The following is a 26,097-nucleotide window of genomic DNA, read 5'->3' on the forward strand; positions in this document are numbered from 1 at the left end:
GCCCAGAGCAGCGGTTTTGGTGCCAGAGCTTCAGGTTGGAGGAAAAAGGCTCTGTTTGGCAGCCTCCAGCGCCAAGGCAAGGCCCACACCGGCAGCCCTGGAAAACCCTGACAAGAAACAGGTGACTTCCAGCTTGGAAAAAGCTGGAAAGAGCTCAGGAAAACCTGCCCCGGCTGGACTCGGGCCCCGTCACCCTGGATGGAGGTTTAATCCCAGCACAGGGGCTCCCCGACACCGCCATGAGGGTGGGAACGAGGTGCCCGCAGGCCCAGTGTCCGCAGCAGCGGCTGAGGGCTTGCCGAGCGGGAAGGGGGGGTTTCCCTGCGGTTTTTCCCCTCAGTGAAGGGTTTTTTCAGGGTTACAGAAACGCAGGGCGGCCCTTGGCAGCAGGAGGAAGACGGAGCCGCCCACGCCGTTTTGTTTGCGGCTCCCGCCCGCCCGCGCCGCGGTTATCGCTCTGTTGGCCGGCGCCGCCCGCGCGTTGCTCTGTGCCGCGGCGGGAGGGGCACGGAGCCCCGCCCTCACGCGTCAAGCGGGCGGAAGGAAGCGAAGGTGAAGCTGCACCGGCCGCCATCTTAGCGGTGGGCGCGCGGGGGGTGCCCGTATGTTGGGCGCCATCTTTGAGGCTGGCAGTGGTGAAGGCGACGGCCTGAGCGGTGGCCCCGGCGGAGCGAGGGGACAAGGCGACGGCGGCAGTTCCCCAGGGGTTCGGTAAAGTGCCTGCTCGCCGGTAACTAGAGCCGTTCGTAGACCGCCGGGGGCGGGGGAAGGGCCCGGGGTCCCCCCCGCCAGGGCTCGGGGCCCCTCCGCTCTCCTCACGGGGAGCAGGCCGCAGCCCCCGCGCCCGGCGGCCCAGGCCGCGGCACCGTCCGCTCGCGGCGGAGTCTCCTCGGCCGCCGCGGGGCAGGCGACGGCGGCTCTCCTGCTTCTGCGGGGCAGCCCGGGCTCTGCCGGGGAGGGAGCGGGGCCGGGGGCCCCCCGGGACCCTCGCGAGTGGAGCCGCTCCCGGCGGCCCGAGCTAGGCCCCCCGCCTCGCCACAGGGCCGCTGCTCTCCCCTCCTCCCCCTGCCCTTCCCGTGGTCCTTCGCCCTTTCTCCAGGCCCTGGCTGAGTGCTGCGCTCCCCTGCTCTTCCCTTCGGTCTCTCGGGGAAAGAGAGACCTTGGGGTGGCTCCAAACGCATTCATTCGAGCAAATTTCAGACCCCAAAACAAGTGCTGTAGGAGATAGGTTGTTCCGAGTTAAAAGCTTGTGCCTTCCTTTTGTAACAGTGCACATAAGGGGTGTACTGTGAGCTAGTCATCTGACAAATTGCTCCTCCGTTCCCCAAAGGAACTGCCTTCAGGATCTGACTAACTCTGGATGCACCCGGTTATCATAATTTCTCCTTTAGTTTTTTTGTTTATTTTTTTTAAAATGGGTGATGTTTGTTTTTGTTTCTTAAGAATTTGATCCTGGAACTTTCTGTTTTCTTATCCTGAAGTTTATAATGCAAGTGCAAAAGTGATTTTTTGCTGCTGTAACGATCAGTTTGTGGAGTTTACAAATTAATCCCGGAACTGGTTATTTGGGGTTCTTGTTGCACTCAGAAATTGAGCTCTGGGCCCTACTTTCAAAATACAAAGTTCTGTTATTTGACTGTTAAAAAAAAAAAAGAGAGAGAGAGAGAGCACGCTATTCTGGGGATAGGTGATTTTGAAGCAAAATTGGAACCACCACTGTGGCATGAAGTTGAATTGGACACCCATTAAACTGATCAGGCTGAACAGCTAGGCAATTTTTTTTTTTTTTTCTGGATGGCCCAGTATTTCAGGAAGAAAGTTAGCCTAGAAAAAACTTCCTCTTGCTGTCCCTTCTCATCTAAAATGGCACCCTTCCAAATGACTGCTTCCAGAGGAAATTGACTCTTTTTGAGATTTAATAAAACATTTCAGTGAGGAAGATGAATTGTCATTACTCCCGTAGTAGGTTGCTGCCAGGGCCTGGCATTGATTTTGGACATAGAAAAAGAGTGAGTGTATGTTCTTTCAGTATGCCAGTCTCCCCTGAGAGCAACTGCAGCAGCTTCATCGGTGCCCTCAGTTTGGAATTTATTTCACATGCCTGCTCTGACAGCAAGGAGGAAAAGTTGATGGTGGATGGAGGGAAACGTAGAGGAGAGCCGCCTGTTAATATAGGAAAGAAGGGGTTATGGACTAAGGGAAAGCCACTACATTTTTAAAAAAATGGTACTATTTAAAAATTTGTTAAGGATTTGGACGTGCAGGTACTGCTACAGCTGCATGTGCTGCAGCTGCAGAAGTCATGCCTGTTGCTGCTGAGCAAGAAGGAGAGAGCTTCTTTATTAAGTGCAGTACGTTGAAGCATGTACCATTGCCTAGAAGAAGAGCAAAGATTTCCATTTTGTGGGACTTCCTCCATATTGATCCTTGGTTTACCTGGTATGCCATCTCCAGCATATGTTTGAGGAGAAAAAAAAAAAAACAAAAAAACCCACAACATTGGCCATGACAAGCCAGGTACTCACCTGAGGACATCGACTCTTCAGTGACATCTCGAAGTCAAGCATTTTGCACATCAGACCGTGGCTAACAAAATAAGTGTCACAGCCAGAAGAACTGTAAGGGAGGATAAATGCACCTTGAGCGTGTCTGTGTCAGCCATCTCCCCAGACAGCAGTTATAGCAGTAGGAGTTTGATGCATGTTCCCAACTCTTTTGCAGTGATGATGTGGAAAAGCTGTTTTTTCAATTCAGAGAAGCAGGAAAGAACTGTAACTACACCCAGGTAAATCAGAGCTGTCAAAAAGATTTGCCAAAGATGTGGGTCATACCAGTGTAATTACAGCAGCCATTGCAGCTGCAGCAATAGTAGTTTCTGGAGAAAATAGGTGGAGTTTTCTTCGTGAAAGCAGTACTGTCAAAAGCATTTTGATGCCAGAAATCGTGATGAAGACATCTGCTGCCTGGATCGTCTCTGCTGATGCTCAGTATACCTGACAGGTTCTTTGTGATGTCTGTGATATACGTAAAAATTGTGTCTGTCAAGGCAAGCCAGTAACTCACCTTGGCACTTCCATGCTGCAGCGACACTTGCAGGTCACATACGCTGTACGCTGGGCCAGGATCTAAAGCTAATGGGGAAGTTGGTAACAATGAAGGTTGAGAAGCACTTGTGGATTCTTGTACCATTCCACGTGAATTCTTGAGGTGACATATTGAGCTTTTTCTTTTCAAGGGATAAGCTTACAGCGAGTTGCATTTAACGTCTGCAGGTTTGGGTGTTCCTACTGCAGCTCCATCTACTGAGCCAACGTTTGGTAGAGGAAAGACCATAAGTGTTAACTGTGGGACTCAAAGAGACTCTCAACTACATATTGCTGTGAAGAAACTCAGATCAGAGAATGCAGTTATGTGACAGGCAAATGGAGGTATTACAAAATTGATTATTGAAGATGCTTTTCTTTTTTTTTCCAACACCAGCTTTTCAGAAGTTCATACGGACTGTGGCACTAAGTGATCAGTTGCCATCTACAACATACTTTTCCACAAAAGTGATTGTGGAAGGTTTTGGAGAAAGCAGAATGCAGAAAAACACATTTAGCAATTGATATGTGGACCAATGAACCTACCACAGACTACCTGACAGCGATGGCCTCTTGGGTATCTTTTGATAAGCTGCCTTCCTCTGACCGCCACAGCAGAAGTTCTCTTTTAGAAAACGAGCAGCTTGCTCTGACTGGCTTTGCTAAAAATTCTGCAGCAGCAAGTGTCCTACAAGAACCAAGTTACCAAATTGGCGTGTGGCTTTTCCCTTATTCTCTCACCCCAGCTTTGTAGCTTTTGACAACACTGCGACAATAGCTGGCACTGTTGTCAGTGCCATGTTTTACATATATTTTAGGTTTAGTGATTTTAGGACTTCCTCTGAGAGCACAAGAGCACTGAGAACATCTTATCAGTTGTTTAAGAGATTTGCTGTCACTTTGCTCATTCTAAGGCCCATCAAATTCTTCAGGAATTCCAGGATGCAAACCATCTTCCGCAGACTCTCTTGGAGCAGGAAATAGCCACTCAATGGACATCTACCTTTTATGTGTTAAAGCAACTTTAGAGCAGCAGAAGGTGGAGCACAACTACTGTGTGCAGCCTCCTCCTGGGAGGGTGGATGGGGCTATTCTCAACTCATTCCAGAGGTCCCTGGTGTCACATGCATGTGACATTCTTAAGCCATTTGTTTATGGAGACTGCTCCGGAACTGCGTGCGTGCACTGCAGGTCTTGCTCAAGTGCTGCTGTCCTCGGTTCGCCTCCTCCTTTTGACTTTGCAGGGCGTGTGGAAAGACTCAAATCAAAGGTGCTTCTGTAGTTCTTGGACTGGGGGATGATTTGTCTTAATCTTGAAATCAATTCTCTGCTGAGTTGTGCACTCAGATCTGAACGCTTCACCTTGGCCACCTTATTAGATCTTTGCTTTAAAGGTAGTTTTGAAGAATTTCTTCTTCTAGGTTTTGAAGTGTTAAGCTATAGAGAAATCTGTATGGAATGAGTGTCTGATCAGATGTCTGCTTCAGTACAGGGCTGCGCTTTGAAAGTTACGGAAGTGTTAGGCCAGTCAGCCTTTCAGGAACAGACTGATGTGCCTCTAATCTTAAGGGAGGTTGTCTTAATTCAGGTACCTTAAAGTGGCTCAGCTTCAACCAGAGCCGCTGCAGCCAGTGAGAGGCTGTTGTGCCCCTTGGTTGTGGCAACAGTAGAATTCTCAGAGGTCACAATAAAAGGTGAGTTCCGACTTGCTGGCGAAGGAGGCCGAGACAGTGGCCTGCGTTCACTCGAGCTGCTGTTCTCGGCTGGCAACCTTGCAGTCTTTGCTCTGGGTGGGTCGTGAGTGACGTGTTGTCCCCTGTCCCTCCCCACCCTCCCCAATTTCTGAACCCAGTGCACCTAGTCTAGGTTTAGATACTACTGAACGGCTAGAATTCATTAAAACAAATCTAAAGAGTATTAATTGCAACTGTTCTAGTCTTAGCTTTAGACTTTGATACAGAGGATGAGATCACTTGTAGTAGGGAGGAGGTATTAGCGAGAGATTGTTTTGTGCTTCAGACCATTTGCAGTGCTGAATATGTATGGTTTATGTAGGCACCATATGCACTATTTCTTATATAATTTTTTAACACCTAGTGCACGTGGCACTTTCAGCTATGGAGTGCTCTAACAAGTGGGTGAATCAGCAGTGGCTCTGTTTTGCAGCTGAGGTAACACCGACAGATTGAAAAGTGGGATTAGAACGTGCAGTTCCTGGTGCTCTTCCTTCCTTGTCTTCTGACTGTCAACCTGTAGTGTCCTTGTAAACAGGGGTGTTAAGCATGTTTACTGTTTTATAATGATTTAAAGGCACACAAAAATAGATCAGGAACAGAGACCATCTAAGCAAAGTAGTTTGTGCTTTATGACCAAAAAATACCTATAGGTAAATGCCTAGTTAATAAGCACAGTGCTATAAGTACTGAATAATCCTTCCTTCATGCATTTGTTGGAGTGCAAAAAAAAAAAACATTGTTCCCCTTTTGCTCTTGTGTAAAGCCAGTACAGGACACGTGCTGGTCACCAAGCTGGAAACTTGAAACGACTCCAAAATGTTAAGTGCAGCTCAATCTTAATAGAAAAACTTTACTACAATTCTGGAAGGAGGGAAAAAAAAGGAAAAGGCCTTAAAATTCTAACCAGCTTCTGAGAGACTTGCTGAGTGCACCAGAGTTACTCATTTTTATTTGGGCTTTCAGGGGTTAGTTAAGCTAATTTCTGCTTAGCATTCAGATTGCCAAGTTAACTGACCTTAGTTAAAAAGAAAAAGAAATTTTTGAGTTACCCTTAAAGAAAAAAAAAAGAAGAAGAAGGAAAAGACTTTTCTGGAATTTATAGTGGTGAGGTTTTGTTTTGTTTTAGTTTTGCTTTCTTCCCATTCCTTAAACAAGATCTATTCAGATTCAAATTCTGAACAGCATTCAAAGTGTATTCAGGAATATGGAAGGCAATAAGCAAAATGTGCTAAATTTAAGCAGTTGAGCTGCTTGAGCATTCAAAAGAGCTAAGTCTGCAGGGGCATTTTTTTCGCACCGTGATGAATATAGTAACCCTGCATTATACAGGTGGCTCTCACTCTTCCTAGGGAAAAGAAATGCCACCTTCTAGGCCACAAATTCCTTCTGATTTGTATTTGAATACCTCTGCTCAGCAAAGCAGTGGTCCTTAATTACCATCTGTTTAAGTGTTGGTTTGTGCAAACTGAAGAAATCATGCTTGAAATTGCATTTAATTAACAACGATATTGGTAACACATTTGGTAAAATGTTTCTTGTCAAACTTCCATGCAAAAGAGCACCAGTAATTTTTAAAAGCTGCATAGGAATTTGTATGACACAAAGTTTGGTTTTGAAGGTGCTAAAGGTCAGAAGTGTATAGTCGTACCAGTACTGAAGAAAGGAAGAAACCTTGCACTTAATTTCTGTTTTTATTCCCTTTGTCAAGCAGTCAAAACCAATAACTAATACAAGAACCCAACTTTTCCTCTCTTTATTTTAGATTTGGGGAAATTCCCTGCCAAAAAAAAATATCCTGGAAAATTCACTAGTGTTTGTGTGAGTAAAAGGTTCCAACCTTTTATTATTAATTTGTAAGAACTATTTCATTCAGTTTTGTCCAAAAGAGTCAGAAATATTTAGCACAGAAGTGTATAGCATTTTAGTGATAGGGATCAGAATCACTTTAATTTGATTTTTATCTGGTCTGGTTGCAGGTTTTATAGCATTTAGTATCTTTAAAAATTAAGAAAAAAAATGTCTGACTTCACATCAAAAAAACTGCTTGTGGCTAAATGGAATCAATTTCAGCTTCTGTGGCATCAAAAAAATCATTGGCTGTTAAGAATTGGACCTAAACCATCTTTTCAAACCTTTGATGATATTGCAGCAATGGATAATGGTGGATATATGGATTAGGGAACAGCATGTGATGGCAAACTTGCAGTGTTTGTTCTCATGTAAAATTATATATATCTCAAAAAATCCAAATAATTCAAAATTCTTGGTATCATGCAGCCATGCCACTTCCAAAGTGAGCATTTCCCTGCCTCTCAAAGCTTGCTGTATCCTTGATCTGCTGTCTTCCTGCTCTTAATTGGTTGCAACTCTACGTGTCTGATCAGGGCTAAAAGTATTGTTCTTGATTATATGGATATGATACAACATATACTGTGCACGCTTGTGTGTATAGATATGTTTATACTGTATGCATGTACATAAGTATGCATATTTGTGTGCTGGCCCCAAAATCACTCATGTTATAAAGCATCAGCCTTGAAGGCATATTCATCAAAATATAATGTAGCACTTTCATTTTTGCCAGTTCCCTCAAAATGAGACACTTTTTATGCACCCTACTTGGCCAATAGCCAAAATGTCTAATTTTTATCACTCTTGCTGATTTTATTATCACTCACTGTTGGCGTGTGTATAAACACATATGTGTATATGTATATACATATTTGTGTATTTATACGCACAAGTATGTTTTGCTATACAGGTAATAAAGATGGGGGAAGGTTTTTGTGTTTTCTTAATAGGTGAAGAAATCTTGAAGACCAGAAATTGGAACTTACTGAATTTTAAATTAAAAAAAAATATATATGTATATATAAATTGTCCGGCTGTGGAAGATGGATCTTCATTTTTGCAGCCACTTTGAATCGCAAGTTCATCTTTAAATGAACTGGGTATTTTTTTTTTTTTTGAAGAGCTAACTAACCCTGGCTGTCTCCAGTCTGACAGAGTATTCAAATGGACTTGCTTCCTCCATTAGTTGTAAGATGTTTAAAAGCACATCCTATGTTTGAATTGTGGATGAGAGGTTCCCTTGGCAATGTGAGGAGGAAAATTCTTTCTACCCCTTTATTATTAATTCACGGATTCAGTGTTGGTTCGACCTACAGGAGAAGTTAACTGGAAGTCTTGGAAGATCAGTACCTTTGCTGAGATTGTCCAGGTATGTGAACTTGAAGATCCATGGCGATTGGAAAATAATGTTTTATATGTCAGATTGCATTTTGTAGAAATCATGTAGTACCCATAGTTAATCACTGACTGATAACTCAACTGTAGGATCACTTTTTTAAGAAGTAGCTCTAGTATTGTGATTAGAGCTACATGCAGCAGTTTTTTCTGTGCTCTGAGGCATGTAAATATTGCGAAGGATGGTAGAAGAGAACGCTTTATGACAAATTCATGCAGTTTTACAGAAAATTGTTTTAGTACTGGGATAATTCTGTAACCAGCTAATTTCAAGACATTGTACCCCTCCTGAGACTAATCAAATTAACAGAAGAAAGCTGGAAAAATGCTTATTACTTTATAATTGGATTTTTATTCACTTGTTGATGCTTTCTTCAGGGTTACTTTTAAAAGAAGATTTCACTGATCAAGCCTGTAGAAGACTTTCAGCCCAAGAAAGAGCGAAGCCAGCTCTTGTCAAGAGTGAAGGAGATCCCTGTGGAGAGACAACGCTGATAACCTGAGCTTGTTCTAGGAATTTGTTCAGCATGTCTAACCAGGGAGATGATTGCTATTTCTATTTCTATTCCACGTGTAATAAGGTATGACTGGGTGTTTTTTTATTATTATTTTAAATTTTTTAAATGATTTTTAGTTTTGGCAGGGAGGAGTCTAGAGGGAGACATACTGATCTCTGGTAACTTAGTTTAGATTCTAGATTCTACTTTGAGTTCTAAAAACCTATCCTAATAGCATGAGCGTTTTTTTCAGGCTGTCCTATTTTTGCTTTATTGTTCATTTTCTTTTGGTTACAGGGAGACAGCTGTCCCTTCCGCCACTGTGAAGCTGCTCTGGGGAATGAAACAGTCTGCACACTCTGGCAGGAGGGTCGGTGTTTCAGGAATATCTGCAGATTCAGACACATGGAAATTGATGTGAGTGTTTGCCTAAAGATGTATTTTCAAAATAAATCAGTAAAAGCATTTTTGATTGCTGTAAATATAGGATGGATGTATTTGCTTTAAAGTGAAACTGGCCTGCACCACCACAAGAGAGATGGGAGGAAACTGGGGAGAAGGGGGAAATTAATGTTTTAGATGTATCTCAGGGTGAAAATTTTGTATTAGATGCTGAAATTGTTTTCTTAACAGATGCAAGAGTAGGCACTTTGATCAAACTACTTAAAACTGCCTCCGAGAGCTAGGCTAGATATTGGCCTGTCAGGTTCCTTCTATCCTGGATTCAGATAACATTGTTCTGGCCACTTTGTTTCTCTTTGGGTACTAGAAGGTGGGGGGAAAAAAGATGGGGAAGAGCTGAAGCTCTAAAAGGTGAGCTCAGGTAAATTTAACCTGTGTTATTTAAGGCATTTTTTTCCTCTTAATAATGTTAGTGTTTGGCAAGGTGTACTAGTTTAACACACCTTGAGTTGATGTGTGAGGGTGCCTGTCTTCTCAAATTGAATGACAAGAAATGTCTGTAATTGTTACAATTTATGCAACGTTTGTATATATGCCCTGAAATACTCTATTTTAGTGATGAACTGACCTTTGATATGATGCCTCAATGTTGTGTTATGATAGTCCTCTCTGGCATAATCTGGAACTATGCAGCTTTTTGCAGATGAGTGTTATGCTGAAGTTTTCTTTCTTTCTGTCTTCAGAAAAAACGCAGTGAGATTCCTTGCTATTGGGAGAATCAGCCAGTTGGCTGTCAGAAATCCAACTGTGCTTTTCATCACACCAAGGGACGTTACGTTGATGGACTGTTCTTACCACCAAGCAAAAGTGAGGGGGTTTTTTAGGTCTCTTCCCTGTTTAAATATTCAATATTTAATTCAATATTTTGATATTGATATTACTTTCAATATTATTTATAATTAGGTACAGTACTGTAGAAGGCATTAAGCAACTGTTTGTTTATAAGTGCAGGAAAAAGTTCGCAGTGGTAGCCTCTCATCTAAACTGAGTGTACTTCTGGGATTTGTTTTATTTATTTGTTTTCTTTCATGCTCAACTTCTCTGTGCCTTGAGTGATTGTTGCCTTTCGGGTTGCTTTCCTCTCATGTAGTCTTTTACTGGCTGGTAAGAAGGTGAGTTTTGTGTGTGTGAAGTAAAGCCATTGTTCATAGTATAACCAGTGACAGAGGAGGGAATAGGAGAGTGTAGATTCAGTTGCCAGGTAGGTAAATGTCTTCCCTTACCCACCATTTTTATGCAGTGAGTGCAACATTGGGGTTAAAGTTTTAAATGGCCAAATTACAGATGATTCTACTCTTCCTCTAGCTACACTGCCATGTCCACCTGAGTCTGCAGAAGATGATGTGAAAGCGGCTCAGATAGCTCTGCAACAGAATAAACTTTCTGTCCAGTCAAATCCCTCTCCACAGCTGAGGGGGGTAATGAAAGTGGAGAACTCTGAAAACGTCCCAAGTCCTACACATCCTCCAGTTGTAATCAATGCTGCAGATGATGATGAAGATGATGATGGTGAGCATATTTTAGTTCTTTAAGGCATTTGTGCCATAAATTAATCTGTAAATCATGGAGTATCTGAAAACTGACTATTTTTTTAGGCAGCCAGTCTGGTCAGACCACTGGTGGTCCGTGGTTCACAGTCTGTGTCCCGAACCCATAATATGGAAGGAAAGCTCAGAAATGCTCTTGTTTCAGCTGGTCTGTTGTGTGATGCTGTACTTCAGAAGAGGGAAATACCCTCCCTGATTTGTCTGAAGAATCTTGTCTAGTCTAGAATAAAAGATTGTTTAGTGGTTGAAAGTACAGACGAGAGCCAGAAGTCCTTGATGTTTTTGCCCAGCTTTATTTGTATGAGTTGATCAAGATGCTGTGGCTGTTTAAAAAAAAATAAATAAAAATAAAACCATTTGTTTGTGTTCCAATTAAGAATATGAACAGAATATGAACCATGGACTGAAATGTCAATGTGTGAGCTCCGTAAATGTAGACAAGCTGATATTCTTGTCTAATCCCTACTACTTAACTGGATAGGCTTATTTTTCCCCTTCAGATCAGCTTTCTGAAGAAGGAGATGAAACTAAAACACCTGTCCAGCAACCAGCTACAGAAACCCCTAACGGATTGCGGATAATTTCCACTAGGAAATCCAATGCTAATACAAAACAAGGTATTCTAACACCTGTAACAGGATGAATCGAGGGATGGGCATTTTTATAAATACAATGAGAAGTATTTCCTGTGGGCTGTACTGTCTGGCAAAAGCCTTGGAAGAATTGGTTAATCTTGCATGGAGGTCATGGAGCTAGTGGTAGCTTCTCAGCAGTCTGAAAAAAGCTTATTAGCTCTTGTCAGGCTGGAAGTTGAGCAGTGTCAGGAGGCTTTCAAACAGAAATGCCATTGTGATTTCAAGATACCAAAACTAGTTGTACTAAAGGTAGTCTGTGCTCAAGAAACTGAAGTCTTAAGATTATAGAGATAACATTCAAGAGCATAAGAATAACCAAAAAGGCCTGGGTCTTTTGCTACAAGCTCTCAAACCAGCTTGCCTTGCATACACTGGTGTAACTCAGATTTACCTCCTGGCTTACCCCTTTATCCCACTTGCCTTCCAAGTCTGTTTTTCTCAGACAAATGGAATATTACGTAGGCGTGCTATTGGAGCTATTTTTCTTTGAGAAAACAGCAAGGAAACCTTTTTGTCAGGGAAAAACGTCTTGTGTTGTATGTAGCATCTTACAGCAGCTGAAGGAAAATTTGACAATTAAGTCAAAAGCAATACTTTGTAAAAATACAATAGTACATGGGGTTGGTGACTGTACTCAGTTATTTCCATGATCTCATTCTTGCCTGATACCTTATGTGTCCCTTGGCTCAGAAAAGTAAACTCTTTGTTTAGCTTTGTAGAACAAAATGGGACCACAGAGTGGAGTTTTAATGCCTGCAAATGTGTCTTTTTAGCCATTGTAGGAAATTCATATGTAATGATAGAGGAAACCTAATATCTTATGGATGGAAATAATGCTCAAAACTATAGGTTTTACTCTAAAGGATGGGAAGAGAGGAGAAGAAAGGGGCCAATCACTTACCAAAACATCTTCAATTCTGTGGCTCTCTTATTCTTGGGGGATGGGGTACAGGGTTTATTCTAGGTATTCTGGGAAATTGCTGAGTAGTAAGTAGCTTGAGGATCTTGAAGCTTGAGCTTCTCAATATGTGCTTTTAAGCCTCAGTTCCATTAATTGTTTTGTGTTTTCAGATGAGAAGTTGAATTTTGGGATAAAAACACTTGAAGAAATTAAATTGAAGAAACTGAAGGAAAGATCAAAAAAACAAGGTGGTGAGTTAATTTCTTCCCTTTCTTACTAACACTTCTGCTTTCTGTTCATGTTTGTCTTTTTTTTTTTTCTCCTTCTTCTTCTTATGATAATATCTGAATAGCTGGCTATGCATTGGCGAATACAATTATTTGCAAAAGAAAGAAGATTTCTTCTGTGCTAACGGGTAGAGATCCACACTTGATTGAGACTGGGAACTGCTTGGGGGGCAGACTTCCATGTTTCTTTACTTGGGGGCCTTGAGCTCTGTTGGCATAAAACCTGTTTTCTTGAACTTGGAATTTCAAGTGCAGATCAGAGGCAGATTGCTCAACCTATCTTATTTCCATGCACTGGTCATTCTGTGTTAGGCAGTAGTGAATACTTAATATCTTTTGGTCTTTGTGATAGTTCTTTGGTGTTTTTTCTTTCCTCCCCCGCTAAACATTCTTATCTTTTGCTTGCTCTGCTCAGAAGGTCCTTCAGGAGTTCCTGTTCATCCACTCCAATCTCAGACTATTCCTGTGCCAGAAAAGGAAAATGTACGGACAGTAGTCAGAACTGTGACACTATCTACAAAGCAAGGTAATAAGGCATACTATTGTTTCCATTTCAGTGGTTCCTAAAGCCAGAGGTTAAGTATGATTCAGTCATGTTAGTCTGCTGGTGCTGCCTTTTTCTGTTAAAAAGATCACAGGAATAATAGTTTGTTCTGTTGAGATAGGAGGTCAAGAAGCGTTTTTTATCAACCTGACATTAAGCCATAGCTAATCACATATGATCACCATCCTACAGACTCTTGAACATGTGCTTACCCTGACTTTTCTGTTCCTGAAGTCCAGTGGGACTTGTATATGAGCTAATGTGTTGACAGCATGTGTCAGAATTAGTATTTGGATTAAGTGCAGCAGAGAAAGAGGGGGTAAAGGCAAAACAAATGTCAGTATACAAATAAGGAATAGCTGAAAAGCAGGTAATGAGTGGAAAGAGCTATAGAAGAAAGTGTTATACAAGAAGCCAATTTTTGAAGCACTAAACAGGACAGCAGTGGCATTTGTGGACAGTAGTGTAATAAGAGTTTGTATAATGTTTTTCAGAGCTGTGTGAATTCCTTTTAAAGGCAAAAAAGTGTAGAACTACCTTTACTCATAGTCATTTACCTTAGGAAGGAATATGTTTCTGAAAGTTTGTACCTAGTATTTTGCTTGCTTATGACACTGTGTGTAACCTTCTGTCCTGCCCAAAGTGTAGATTTCATGCAAACTGTGGTTCATTAGTCACCATCTTAGCAGGAAGTTGAAACAAGGACTCAGACTATTAGTATTTTTTCCTAAGTGTTCTTTACAGTTGAAATATTAGTTTGTATGTTTTGGCTCTCCAAATAGTGTCATCTTTTGTGACATAGCATTCTTGCAATACTTGTGGGAGGGGGGTTCAGAATAGGTGTATACATGGAGGCTAGCAGGTAATACTTTTACTGGCTACTGGCTTTTGTGAACTAAAGAGACTATGCTTTGCTCTTTTAGGAGAGGAGCCTGTAATTCGATTGAATCTTGCGGAGAGACTGGGAAAGCGGAAAGTCCCCATAGGTAAGAACTTTTTATGAGCTGTTGTTCGGATGCTTTCGTCTAGATTCAAGGGTATTTCTGAGGTGAGAAGAAAATACATTCTGGCACAGATGTGATTTGATTGTAGAAATGGCAAATTGCATTAGCAACTGGAAAACAAATACAAGAAAATGTATCTGGCAAAACTGAGGTTTCTTGATGACTGTTCTAAAATCTTCCTTTGGAGAAATGTTCTTAAAGTATTTCCTGTTTTCTCCCTGTCTGAAGCTCATGAAAGTGTCCTTCCACTGAAGCGCAGCCTTGCTGAAAGGCTGGGGAAGAAGATAGAGAGTCTGGAAAATGCTGACAAAGCACCAAAGCGAGGTACAGCTATTAAACAGATACCTGATTTTGGTACACAGATCTTCAGTTTAGCCTTCTGTTTGTGCTTTCCTCTTCTGGTTCTCTTTGCATGTTGGTTGAAGCAGCAAAGTTGCTTTGATTCCCAGTGAAGCGATCTCCTATCTGCTTTTGAAATGTAAGCACAAAGTTGAGATTTGTGCAGCCTGCCTAATTTTGTCTGTTGTCTCTTGCAGTTCAAGTCCCCAGGTCTCTGAAGGAGAGGCTAGGGTTGCCTTCTGAACAGACCAGTACAGAGACGGGTAATGACTGGATGTTAAATTTGTCTTCTATTTCTGTGAACCTATACTACTTCCACATAGACTTAAAAGTTAGTTTTTAAAAATGCCTGATGCCTCTTGTTTGAGTGTTTAAAGCTCTTCTGATGGCTACTGTCAGAGTCTGGTTCTTGATGAGTGTTTCTTTTCCACTTGTGCCTCATCAAGGTTTCATGCTCCTGCTCTGAACCATGAGCAGCTGAAGTATGCTTAGGCCCAAGTGGAACAGAATCACTGCCAAGTGCAAGACTTGGAGATGCTAAGGGAGAGACACAGTTTGGCAAGTAACAAAATGGAATAGACTAGTGGGTTGTTGGGTTTTTTGTTTGTTTGGTTGGTTTTTTGTAGCAACTGTCTCTGGATAGCATTGGTCTTCAAAACGCAACAAGGGGTTTAAAGGAAAAATAGAATGTTATGCAGAGTATGATACTGCCCTGAGATGTGTTTGCTGCGATCACTCAAGATGATTAACTTGCCTTAGTACTGGGACAGACTTTGGAGACTCAGTGTTGTTGAAGTCTCTTAAGTGTTGGTGTTTCTCCCTCTCCCTCTCCCTCTCCCTCTCCCTCTCCCTCTCCCTCTCCCTCTCCCTCTCCCTCTCCCTCTCCCTCTCCCTCTCCCTCTCCCTCTCCCTCTCCCTCTCCCTCTCCCTCTCCCTCTCCCTCTCCCTCTCCCTCTCCCTCTCCCTCTCCCTCTCCCTCTCCCTCTCCCTCTCCCTCTCCCTCTCCCTCTCCCTCTCCCTCTCCCTCTCCCTCTCCCTCTCCCTCTCCCTCTCCCCTTTTTTGTTTTTTTTTTTTTTTTATGATGACAGAGAAAGCTGCCAAGCCAACAGGAGAGATCCATGTGAAAACTCTGGAGGAAATCCGTCTTGAGAGAGCTAATCAGAGACGAGGAGAATCTCAAGCTAAACCACAGACTGAAGGGCCTTGTAGAACAGAAGATCCCAGCCCAGGGGCAAGACCTTCCCCTGCAGTTCGCATCAAAACTTTCTCAGAGGCCCTAGCTGAAAAAAAACACAAGCGATTGGAAGAAGAGAAGCAAAAAGCAGAAGAGTTACCTATCAAGGCAAAGGCTGAGGGCGATCCCAAGAAGCAGAGCATACTAGCTCCATCTTTGCCTAGCAAAGTACAGCTAGAAGAGTTGACAGGTAAAGCCAAACCAGGAGGAGAGGTGCGTATTAAAACCTTGGAAGAAATCAAACAGGAGAAAGCTCTGCGGATGCAGCAGAGTGGAGAAAGTGTTCCAGCTGCACCAGCCCAACCTGAACCTGCCCCGGCAGGGAGGAGATTGTTGCGGATCACAAAGCTAATAGGTAATAAAATGCTTCAGCACTTGCCCTGATGAGGTGCTTCCCCTGTCAAGCAAATTCAGTTTGTTCAGGATTCACTTTGCTTTTTTCTTGTATGTACGTTAGAGGTTAAAAGAGTTAAATGCTACAAAGTGAAAAGGCAAAGAAGCACCAGAATGTGCAACCCTACTCGCTTCCTTTGCACATGTTCAGAGTGGCCATTAGTCACATGATGGTTTACTATATTTCCCACTGGAAAATTCATTCATTGAGAGGCTCTGTAGCCTAATTCCTCTCTTCTGGTTTTCTGCTATCTCTCTGTGGTATGGGACCTTCCCTGTGACAACCTGGGCATATCTGTGGTGTTTAGCCTAGCTAGTGATATATCTGTGTTTGTAAAGCATATATAAACCTCTTAATTTGAGGGCCAGTTTCTGTCAAAAATGACAGAGAATTAAAGATCTCATTGTTAAGATCTTGTAAGCTTTGTAAAAAGAGACTGTGTGATTGAGGGAAAGAAAGTTCAATTGCTGCCTTCATTGAAGGTGCGCTGTAGCCTTTCCCTCAATCTCATTATTAGACATGAGAAAATTAATACACCAGGGAAAGAAAAGTAACCAGGTTTCTTTATTTCTGCTTTTGAAAATGACTTTTGTTTGTTTTAAAGCACCTGGAAGGGAAGAAAAGAAGATAGTAGAAGTGAGCAAGCCTTCTCCCAAAGCTGTCCCTGCACCTCCAGAGGCGAGTCTTTTGTGAATACATATCTATGTGTGTATGTATGTGTATGTGTGTAATATATATGTATATATTCATACAACTCCTGGTAAGTTTTGTCCTGTCGTGTTGGTCTGTAACTTGCTGTGTGTCCCTAGCTTGAGTGTGTTCCTACCTTTCCCTGTTTAGTAAGTGCTGCAATGAAGTCTAAATCTTGTCACTTCCAATAGCATTTCTGGACAACATTGTTATCCTCAAACTTTGAATTAATGATTATACCTGACAATGAATAAGAATCCCTATTAGCACAAGGTTTAATCTACCAGGTTAATGGGGAGCAAATGTTTTTGTTCTCAGTGACTTAGTCTGTCAGACTCGAAGGGTTTTTTTAAAGTTCTTGGATAAGCATTTTAACAGAAAAAGGTAGAGCTTTGTATTAGATGTAATCAGCCAGTCAGTGAATGCTGTGTTAGGAGTTTGCATGACTGTTATTTAACAAGAATGGAATAGATTACAGCCAGAGTCTTCTGCTGTATTGAAGAAGCTTGCCATGCTGGGAACTGCAGACATATGAAGCAGTATTTCCATAGCAAAGCATGGGTCTTGTCATAGGCTAAGTTTTATGGAAAAAACATCAGTGATCTGAGTTATACTATAATGTACTCTGTTCCACATGGAGCCCTTTGCAGAGGGACTGCCAATCAGATTTTCTTAATGAAATCTCCATAGATTTTTGTCCAATTGCTCATCTTTTTTTTTTTTCTCCTAGCCCTCTGATCAGAGTGCAACTAATTCTAAAGTTCAGGTGAAGAGCCTTGAAGAGATAATGAGGGAGAAGCGGCAACTGAAACAACACCAAGAGGAGAAACTTCAGAAGGAAGCAGCTGCTGTGCCATCCACTGCGGAAAAAGCAATCAAAACCCCAGCGTCTGGGAGTCTTGAATCCACTGTGGTGTCAGGGCCAAATTGTCAGTTTGCAAAGAGGTTATTGGTGAAATCTCAGGAAGATGGGGTTGACAGCACAGGAAAGGATGCTGCTGTACCACCAGGGAAACAGGCAGCTCAATCTCTGGAACGCAAAGCTAAAAGTAAGTGTTGACTGGAAGATAACAGAATTACTTTGGGCTGTCTCTCAAAAGAAAGGCAGAAAATGATGGTTTTGTGCTGTAATTGTGGCTGGGTACATGTTACCACTTGAAGTGCTACAAAATGAAGCATGATTTAATTTTTTAGTTCAATTCCATTCCTGCCAGCCTGGCCTTAGATCAACAATGGGAGACTAGAAAATGATAATGCAGATCAGACTGAGACACACTGTAGAATAGCTTAATAAATTCTGTGGGTCGTGAGTGCAAGAGAGGGAGCTTATATGGCAGTAACATAATCTCTCATGTCTTACCATAGTCACTACTTTTCCATTTTCTAGAGAAACCAAGACTTTTAAATACAGAAATTGTTCCCATTTGTGAATTTTCTTAGACTCTATACAGTGCTTTAGAAAAGTATTGCTTTCACTTAGGATTGCTCTCTTTTGGGGTTTTCCTTGTCCTGATCTATTATTTAGTGTTGCTGTTAAGTTTATATGGATTGTTAGTAAACTGAGTTCTCTATATGTAAAATGTTGCTGAGAGTCTGGGAAACAACAGTGCAATTCTGCTAACGAAATATATTTTAATGATCTGAGGAAGGATTATGGGAATGTTAAAAGAATCTGGATATTTCCTGTAGCAGAGTGAGACTATATCACTTCTCTTTTCCTTTTCTTCTAGCCAAATCGAAGGTGAACGTGAAGCCATTGGATGGGAAAGCCACCTCCCCCACAAAGCAGGCACTGAAACGTAAGGCAGCTGAGAGTCATCCCTCTGCTGTGGCAGCTGTGAAACCATTGAGCAGCACTGGTGGTGACATGAAGGAGCCTCCAGCTAAAAAAGCAACTGTGGTAAGGACACTGGCTGAGACAGTTGCTGGTCCCTAGTAAAATTTATGCTTCAGTTTCACCCTCCTCCTGGACAAACGATGGAAAACAGAGGCGTTCTATAGGTCTTTTGTTCCCTCTTAAGTCTGGTAATGGTCTACAGGGTGATTGTTGTGCCCTTCTACTTTTTATTAGATGAATGACAGTGTTTTCGTAATACTCTTCTGTGATTTCTATGTGGCATTTTCCATTAATGCTGTGTTCTTAAAAAACATGAGGTTGATTGTAAGCTTGAAATTACTATTAACTTTCCTCATGAAAGCCCTGGTACTGGATTTTGGTTAAGGCTCAGCAATGCCAGAGGAGAAGCAGTGTGGAAGAAGCATCTACTAAGAAATAGTTTACTTGTGTGTCATAAGTACTGTCTTGCTTCTTTCCAGGCTGTTGTTCCAGCCCTGCCAGAGGATAGCCTGGTCACCATACCTGAAAGAGAAAAACCCAAAAACAGGTGACAACCAAAACTTGTTCTTTTTCTTGGTCACTGTGGCTTTCACTTGAAACATACGTTCTTTCACATGTGAAAAAATTAGAGTTTTGAGATGATTAATGCCAAAATTTAAAAAAAGGACCCTGCTAGGACAAATCGTATGAGTGAATTTTCCAGCAGCGAGCAGGAATTCTTATTTAGATACTTCTCTTAAAATTCTGCAAATTGACAGTGACTTCTTGGGTTATCTGAAGACTTGAATGAAGATGGGGTGAAGTTGGAGATGAGTCAGGATGGAGGAAGATCTCTTTCTCCTAGTTTCTTGTGAAACCATAAATGACAAGTATTCTGCTATGCCTTTTGTTGCGATGGCATTCTCTAGAACTAAACGTATCTTGGCAAGACTGTTGGAAGCGCAGAGAGAGGTGGTAGATGACGATTAACTTCCTGTATTTGGGAGCAAAGTCTGCAGAGCATGTCATAGGAAAAATAATAAACAGGTATTAGCAGAGGTTCAGTCCTTGACCTCTTAACAGTCGAATTGGTAAATGTGGCAAAGTGTTTCTGGCTACAAAAATTGAACTGTGTTTGCCAGATCTCCAGCTGCTCTGTTTTCACAGATAAATCCCCGAACTGAAAATGTATCTGCTAATATTAGTGCATGGGAATCTAAAGTAGCCCCAGCTTAATTGAATAATAATCCCTGTGTAAAGTGTAGGAGGGATTAACTGCAGTTTTAAGAGCTAGTTGGCAGAAAATTTTATCTCCAGTTAAGGAATGTCACATACTGATTGTTCTCTTTCTTGTTCTCCTAAGTGCTGAACTGCATATTGTAAGCCAGGCAGATTCTGTGGCACAGTCAGAGGTCTCAAGCTCAACTTCTTCACAAGCAGTGGTAAAGACACGCCGGCTAAGCTCCACAGGGGCTGGGAAAGCACCTTTATCTGTAGAAGATGACTTTGAGAAGCTTATTTGGGAAATCTCAGGAGGCAAACTGGAAGCAGAAATTGATCTGGATCCAGGGAAAGATGAGGATGATCTCCTACTTGAACTTTCTGAAATGATTGACAGCTGAACTGCATATTCTTCTGTTTTCAAAAAAAAAAAATTAAAACTGTATATTTTGTTGGATACCCTGAGATGATCCTTTTTCTAGCTGAGGCTTTGCAATGAGTCTTGAAGCACAGTTGAACTGGTAGAAATTGGCAATATCTGCACTCAGTTGTCCTAAATTTCCCTGCTGGTCAGAGTTCAAGTCCTGCGCATCTGTTCTGTTACTATTGGTGGCTACCTTCAATATTAAGAGGACAAAGCACTTCATTATTTCAGACCAGAAAGATGCCCATCTACAAGCTGTGGTGGTTGTGAATTGATCTCGAGTCAGTGATGCTCTGAAGGCTTAAACTTAAAGCTTCTTTCCCTGCCCTGCCCCTCCCTTGGCAAAACAGTGTTGGGTGTATTTCAAGGTTTTTGCGTTCTGATTTCTTGGACAGTTGATACTAAAGCCTGGAGTTACTATGTCAACTCTTGATTTTTATTTATGTATGCTGTCATTTTGACTTTACTCTTTTAGGGCAAATTAATGAAAATGAAGGGGTGGGAGGGAGCAGAATTCTTCTAGCATTTTGGACCAAACATGCTGTCAAGGGTGGTGGTTGGAGTCAGTCCATCCAGCCTTACTTGTCTTCAATTATCAGGGATAATACAATATCAGTGTGAAAAGCAGCAGCTATACAGTACAGCTAGAATACCCCCCTCCCTTTTTATTGTACTGTATCAAAGCTTGGGGCTTTGGTGCTTTTTTGCTGATGTGAATAGGATTCTGGGGTGAGAAGTGAGGATTCTTCTTGTAATCTGCAGTAAATCAGTAAATGAAGAATTGGTTTAAGTGCCTCTTGGTTCCAAGAATCACTCCCCTGAGCTGCTGGCTCTTCTGCTGGGAAGTGACAGCTGCTAGGACTAACATTAAAACGCTGACCGTCAGCTTTATTTGAGCTCCTGTTGGCCATGTGGCATCTGTCTGATCGGGTGGTCATTTGTTGGCATTGAACCAACAGGAGGCTGGTGCCCAGGCAAGCAGTCTTGGGGCTTGGTACTGCTGAAGGACTGACTATGCTCTCCTTCTTGGGCATGTCCTGGGAATCCTTTCCTCTCATCTCCCCTATACCCCCACCCCGCCATTGAGGCTTGAGCTCCATGTAGAAGTACGCACTGGAGTCAGGACTGGAGGCTCCTGGCTGGCTGTGTGCAGTCTGAAATTGTGACCCTGCAGAAAATAGCTGAGACTGGGGTGTATTGTGTACCCTGCCACCAGTGATCGTTTTCCCTAGCAGATATATTTTTTAATTATTTTCTAAAATTTCTGAAGAACTTTAGTCTCTTCCTGTTATGATTTGTGAAGCTGTAGGGGCCCTCAGGCATTTGCTGCTGGCAGAGGAAAATGAGTTGTTTAGTTTATTGTAAATATTTTTCTCTTTGGAAGAAAACACTTGTGTGCTTTGATAATCCACTGTGATGTCTTAGTTCCTAGAGGAAAAATTTGAACCAAAATTAGAAGAGCCCCTTCTGAAGAAACTGCTGTTCTGGTTCCCGAAGGGTCACCAAGTTGGCAACTTCCTACGAAGGGGGCAGGACAGCGCTGACCATTTATCCTGCTGAAGGACTTTTTCATGATGCAACTTCTGCCAGCTCTGGCTGCTTGTGCACAGACAGAAGTGACTGAGGAGAGAAGCACATGTGAGACTGTGGTGTGGAAGACTTCCCCCTTGCTTTTTCTCTCCCTGCTGTTGTTGAAGCAGACTATTCTCTTCTGTTGTCAGCCTTCATCGCCTCTGAGCCGAGAGGCTCTGTCCATGGGGACAGGATTTTGTGTATGCCATTGTTCCTGTAAATATTTTATTCTTTCATTTTATATTTGTATTCTATTTAAGGTATTGTATTAAATGTAGTCTGGCTCCTCTACCTTCACCATTAGTTGAACTGTTCTATGTGACAGCAGTTACAGGTGTTTTTAAATAAACCTGGCGTAGGAAAGCTAGTGGCGCGTGGTCTGTCTGCGTGCCCCCGGGCAGAAGCGGGAGGTGCGGCAGGGGGGAGGCAGAGGGTCTCCCTGTGCCCTGGGAGGGGAGAGGGGCTCGGCAGCAGCCTGGCAAGGGCACTGGAGGCACTGTGTCCCCCCCAGGGCCCCTGCCTGCTTCCCTAAGCCCCCTGGGCTGGACGGGGGTCTAGTCTAGGTCCCTGAGCTTCCCCCCTCCTCAGCCTGGGGAGGGGGCCAGGCCCCCCCTGCCCGGTCCACTGAGCCCCCCCCAGCCTTCTGGCTGCCCCTTTGCCCCTGCACGGAGCAGTAGAGACGCGGTCCGCCTGGGCGTCCTAGAGAGGCCGGGCAGCGCGCCAAGTCCTCCCACAGTGCCGCGCGCTCTCCCGGCGTGCCTAGCGGCTTCCGGCGGGCGGCGGCGGCGGCGGGAGCGTGTGCCTGGCGGCGGGCCCGGGCGCGGCGCGGCCATGGCGTACCGCGGGCAGGGCCAGAAGGTGCAGAAGGTGATGGTGCAGCCCATCGTATCCTTCCGCCAGCGGAGCAGGGCCGCGGGGGGTGGGGGGGCAGCGGGAGCGGGGCGGAGCGAGCCGGGGCGGTGGGGGGGGCGGGGGGGGCTGCGAGGCCCGCGGGGCGGCGGCGTGTCGCTGCCGAGCTCCGTGCCGTGGTGCTGCCCTTAACGCTCCGCTCCAGAACCTCATCTTCCGCTACCTACAAAACGTGAGTACCGCGGCCGGGCCGCGCCGGGCCGGGGGGTGGGGGTGCTCCCGGTCCCAGGCAGGGCCTGGACCTGCTGCCGGGCCCCGCGCTGCCCGCCGCGGCGATGCGCTCGGTCCCCTTCGTCGGGGAGTGCCACAATGCGTCTGCGCACCCCGGGCACGGCAGCAGGTTTCCCTGGTGGGTTTCTTATTTCCCCGTGGTTTTTTAAGACCAGTTTCTGCTCGCTGGCGAGCTTCCTGTCGCTCGGGGACAGGACAGCTAGCTCTAAGTTCAGGGTTTCTTTTCCTCGTTAACAAATTATTTCCGTAATGGGAGTCTGATCTTCAAATCACGCCTGCGGGGGTGTTCTTTTGTGTCTGTTTTAAAATATGTGCTAATGCACGTGCATCCATGACTTCTTCAAATCATTGAGAAAAACACCTTAAAAGCTGTCTGAGGACGTGATTGAAACCAAATTTGAGAGTTTCTCCTTTACACATTATGGAGCTACAGTGGCTGCTGGTAGTGAGGGTCCAGTTGAGTTCTTAGCACACAGGAGAGAGGAGCAAAATTGCTTGGGATGTTTATGTTTGTATTTTGCTCTCTTCCCCAATCGTTTTGCAGAGATCCAGGATCCAGGTGTGGCTCTATGAGCAAGTGAACATGCGGATAGAAGGCTGCATCATTGTGAGTATCAGGATGTCCCCTTGCTGTTTCTTTTACTTGTTTCTCCAGATTCACAAATTCTGTTTCTCCATGTCAAGGAAAACACAGCAGAGTAGAAGAGCGCTCTTTATTCCTCCAATGCATAGTCTTAATTGTCCAGCCTGCGTCAGCATAGCTGACAATAGTTCATGTCGCTGTTGCTGAAGTTAAGAGCAGAGGACTTAGTTCACTAACTGCTTTTGTTGGCTTTTTTTTTAGGGCTTTGATGAATATATGAACTTGGTGCTGGACGACGCAGAAGAGATTCACTCAAAAACGAAATCAAGGAAACAGCTGGGTATGTCTGCCTAATCTGAATGATGTATGGTCTGAAATGTGGTTATTGAGCCTTCCAAATGGCAGCACTTTAAAATGCAAAACATAGGAAGACTGTTGATTTTGAAGCAGAGTGAAAGGATATTGGCTAGATCTTTGTTCCTGCTGTTTGTTGATCTGGCGGTTTTGTTGGATGTACAGGAGAATCTACCATTGCCTGAGACTGATTTTTCCTTGCACTTGCTGTGCCAGCTCTGAGTCAAAGCGAGGAACCACCTAAGTGGTGGTATTTAGTATTTACTGTCTGCTGATGAAGATAAGCAACGGTCTGTGACAAGCGACATGCTCAGGCTCTTAGCGGGGGCGCAGTGCTGCTGGGACGCAGAGCACTAGAATGGAGGTTGTGTCTGATACGCTGTAGTGTGGACTGTGCACGTGGGCCATGTGCTGCCAGGCTTGTAATCCTGTGGTGTGGCCAGCAGGGAGGAGACTGTCTGTGACCATAGTCTGAAAAAAAGCTTGTTCGTTATCCTGTGGGCATCATCTCACAAACATCTTTGCCTTTGTGAAATGTTGTTTGAAAACATGAGGTTATCCTCAGACCCTGGGATCTTTCTAATCCCCCTTTTCCTTTCTCTGTGTTGCAGGTCGGATCATGTTAAAAGGGGACAATATCACTCTTCTCCAAAGTGTGTCTAACTAGAATTTGCTGTCCTTCACTTAGAACAATAGTTACTGTGCTTCAGAGTGAATAAAGTGCTAGGTCATGGGAACGTGACCTGCTGGTAGACAGGAAGCTGTGTGTAGCTGGGGTTGCATGCTGAGTTTAAAATGACTTGTTTCTTTGTGGGAGTATTTTTTTTAACTTTGAAACCGTAAAAGATGTATTTCACAAATAAACATTTTTCATATTAACTGTAAACATAAATCTTGTTTTCAGTCTCATTTCATTCTGTGAGTGGAGGAGGGGAAGAAATGTGTTTGAAGTTCTTTTCACCATGGATCTATGCAGTTTCTGATGAGAGAAGTATCCCTGTGCGTTCTAGAGCATTAAATTTGCATTGTGTTGACAAGATGGACTTGTTCAGAAAGGATCCTGGAGCTACATGCGCTCCTTGAGCTTGCATGGTTCTAGTGAAGTTGTTGCAGGTTTTCCCCAAGAATATGCAATTACAGCCCTCTGTGCCCACAGTGACAGCTTCCGGAGACATTTTCCAAACAAGAAAAACAACACCTAATTTCTTGAGAATCTGTACAGGAGTGCTCACTGGGCACCAGTCATTACAAATTTGTTAGCAGATTGGCAAGGGATTTGGGGCTGTAGTATAATAATCCGACATTTACAAACTTTACTGTTTTTCATGCTTGAAAAGTAACTTTTATCTTCAGATTAGATAAGTGGAGTTGGTTTGGATAAAATCTTTAATTCTTGCTTCTTTGGCTGGGGTGTCAAGATTAAACCATGGTTCTGTTAAATAAGTTGGCATATCAAATGTATTGGTTGCTTTTTTATATCTTTTTTATTATTATTGTCCTCTTGATGATCTGACTGTTTTATTTAGGGTTCCACAAGAGAGTTGAGTTGCGTATCTCATTAATAAAAGATAAGTTTCATAGCTTGCTTGTGATTATCAGTCCCCTCTGCTGCTTTTCTGATTAAAAAAGGAAAGGAAAAAAGAGAAAAGTTTCAGCTGCAATTGTAGCTGTTAGACTAAGATTACTTGGGTGGAGAGAAATTAATCTTGATACCCAGGCAGCACTAAAGTCATTTAATCAGCTTTCAGTTTTTCAAAACTTAAATTTATGTATCGTTTTAATCATGAAAATTACTAATTTCAAGATGGATGAATCTTGTCTCACAGAACAGAAGTACAAGATAAGAGTCTTCTGGCAGAGATCACCCAGCACACTTGCCCCCGTTCCAAGAAGTCAGGAATATTGCAGGAATTGGGAATATTCTAGCAGGTATTCCTGGCAAGAAATTTTTGAGAAGCAGCATGACATATTATAATGGCAAATTCAGGTGTACAGTCTGCTAACAGAATCAGTAGTTTTGTATTAGTGTTTACAAGTTTCAAAGTCCTTTGAACATATAGTAAATGTAAATAACCTACCAGTGTCATTTGGGAATAGAAGTCATTAAATGTCACCGGCAGCTAGCCCATAAGGAATAAAATAGTAACTGGGTCCCCTGCATCTGCTTTCCATTTTATTCTTGGTGTACCAGCTGAAGCTTTTGGGGAGTAAGGAAGTTGTCTCAATCAATAGTTTAGGTGTTGCAATAATGGGTATTTGCGATGCAGTGCCTGTAAAATTTATCTGTCTTGCATCTCTTTCTTGCTACAGACAAATAACGGCCTTGAGATTCTTTGCCTAAAACTGCAAAATCTCTTTCTGAAGTAATCATTTTTTTTCCCAAGTAT

At 43.1% G+C, this 26,097-nt stretch overlaps 2 protein-coding genes across 7 annotated transcripts; both read left to right on the forward strand.

Moving 5' to 3' along the window:
* Positions 1–575: 575 nt before the first annotated feature.
* Positions 576–22,000, forward strand: ZC3H11A (zinc finger CCCH-type containing 11A). Of its 6 annotated transcripts, none has more exons than XM_064498022.1 (19): positions 576–730; positions 6,582–6,637; positions 7,621–8,039; positions 8,444–8,646; positions 8,860–8,979; positions 9,708–9,831; positions 10,330–10,533; positions 11,072–11,188; positions 12,278–12,358; positions 12,810–12,920; positions 13,862–13,924; positions 14,171–14,266; positions 14,479–14,544; positions 15,371–15,871; positions 16,515–16,588; positions 17,331–17,649; positions 18,331–18,500; positions 18,917–18,984; positions 19,780–22,000. In XM_064498022.1, the coding sequence occupies exons 4-19, from the start codon at positions 8,593–8,595 to the stop codon at positions 20,036–20,038; spliced, it is 2,427 nt and encodes an 808-aa protein (XP_064354092.1). In that variant the 5' UTR covers positions 576–730; positions 6,582–6,637; positions 7,621–8,039; positions 8,444–8,592; the 3' UTR covers positions 20,039–22,000. The 6 variants fall into 6 exon arrangements, with proteins under 6 accessions (XP_064354092.1, XP_064354093.1, XP_064354094.1 ...); XM_064498023.1 differs by having other exon boundaries at positions 7,987–8,039; XM_064498024.1 differs by having other exon boundaries at positions 576–711; positions 7,987–8,039.
* Positions 22,001–22,370: 370 nt separating this feature from the next.
* SNRPE (small nuclear ribonucleoprotein polypeptide E) lies at positions 22,371–24,602 on the forward strand. The gene is made up of 5 exons (XM_064498051.1): positions 22,371–22,518; positions 22,688–22,714; positions 23,318–23,380; positions 23,618–23,696; positions 24,322–24,602. Exons 1-5 carry the CDS (start codon positions 22,465–22,467, stop codon positions 24,375–24,377), a joined length of 279 nt encoding a protein of 92 aa, XP_064354121.1. The 5' UTR covers positions 22,371–22,464; the 3' UTR covers positions 24,378–24,602.
* The last annotated feature ends 1,495 nt before the right edge of the window (positions 24,603–26,097 follow it).

This window comes from Dromaius novaehollandiae, chromosome 27 (genome assembly GCF_036370855.1).
Source record: "Dromaius novaehollandiae isolate bDroNov1 chromosome 27, bDroNov1.hap1, whole genome shotgun sequence".
In the NCBI taxonomy this organism is placed as follows: domain Eukaryota; kingdom Metazoa; phylum Chordata; class Aves; order Casuariiformes; family Dromaiidae; genus Dromaius; species Dromaius novaehollandiae.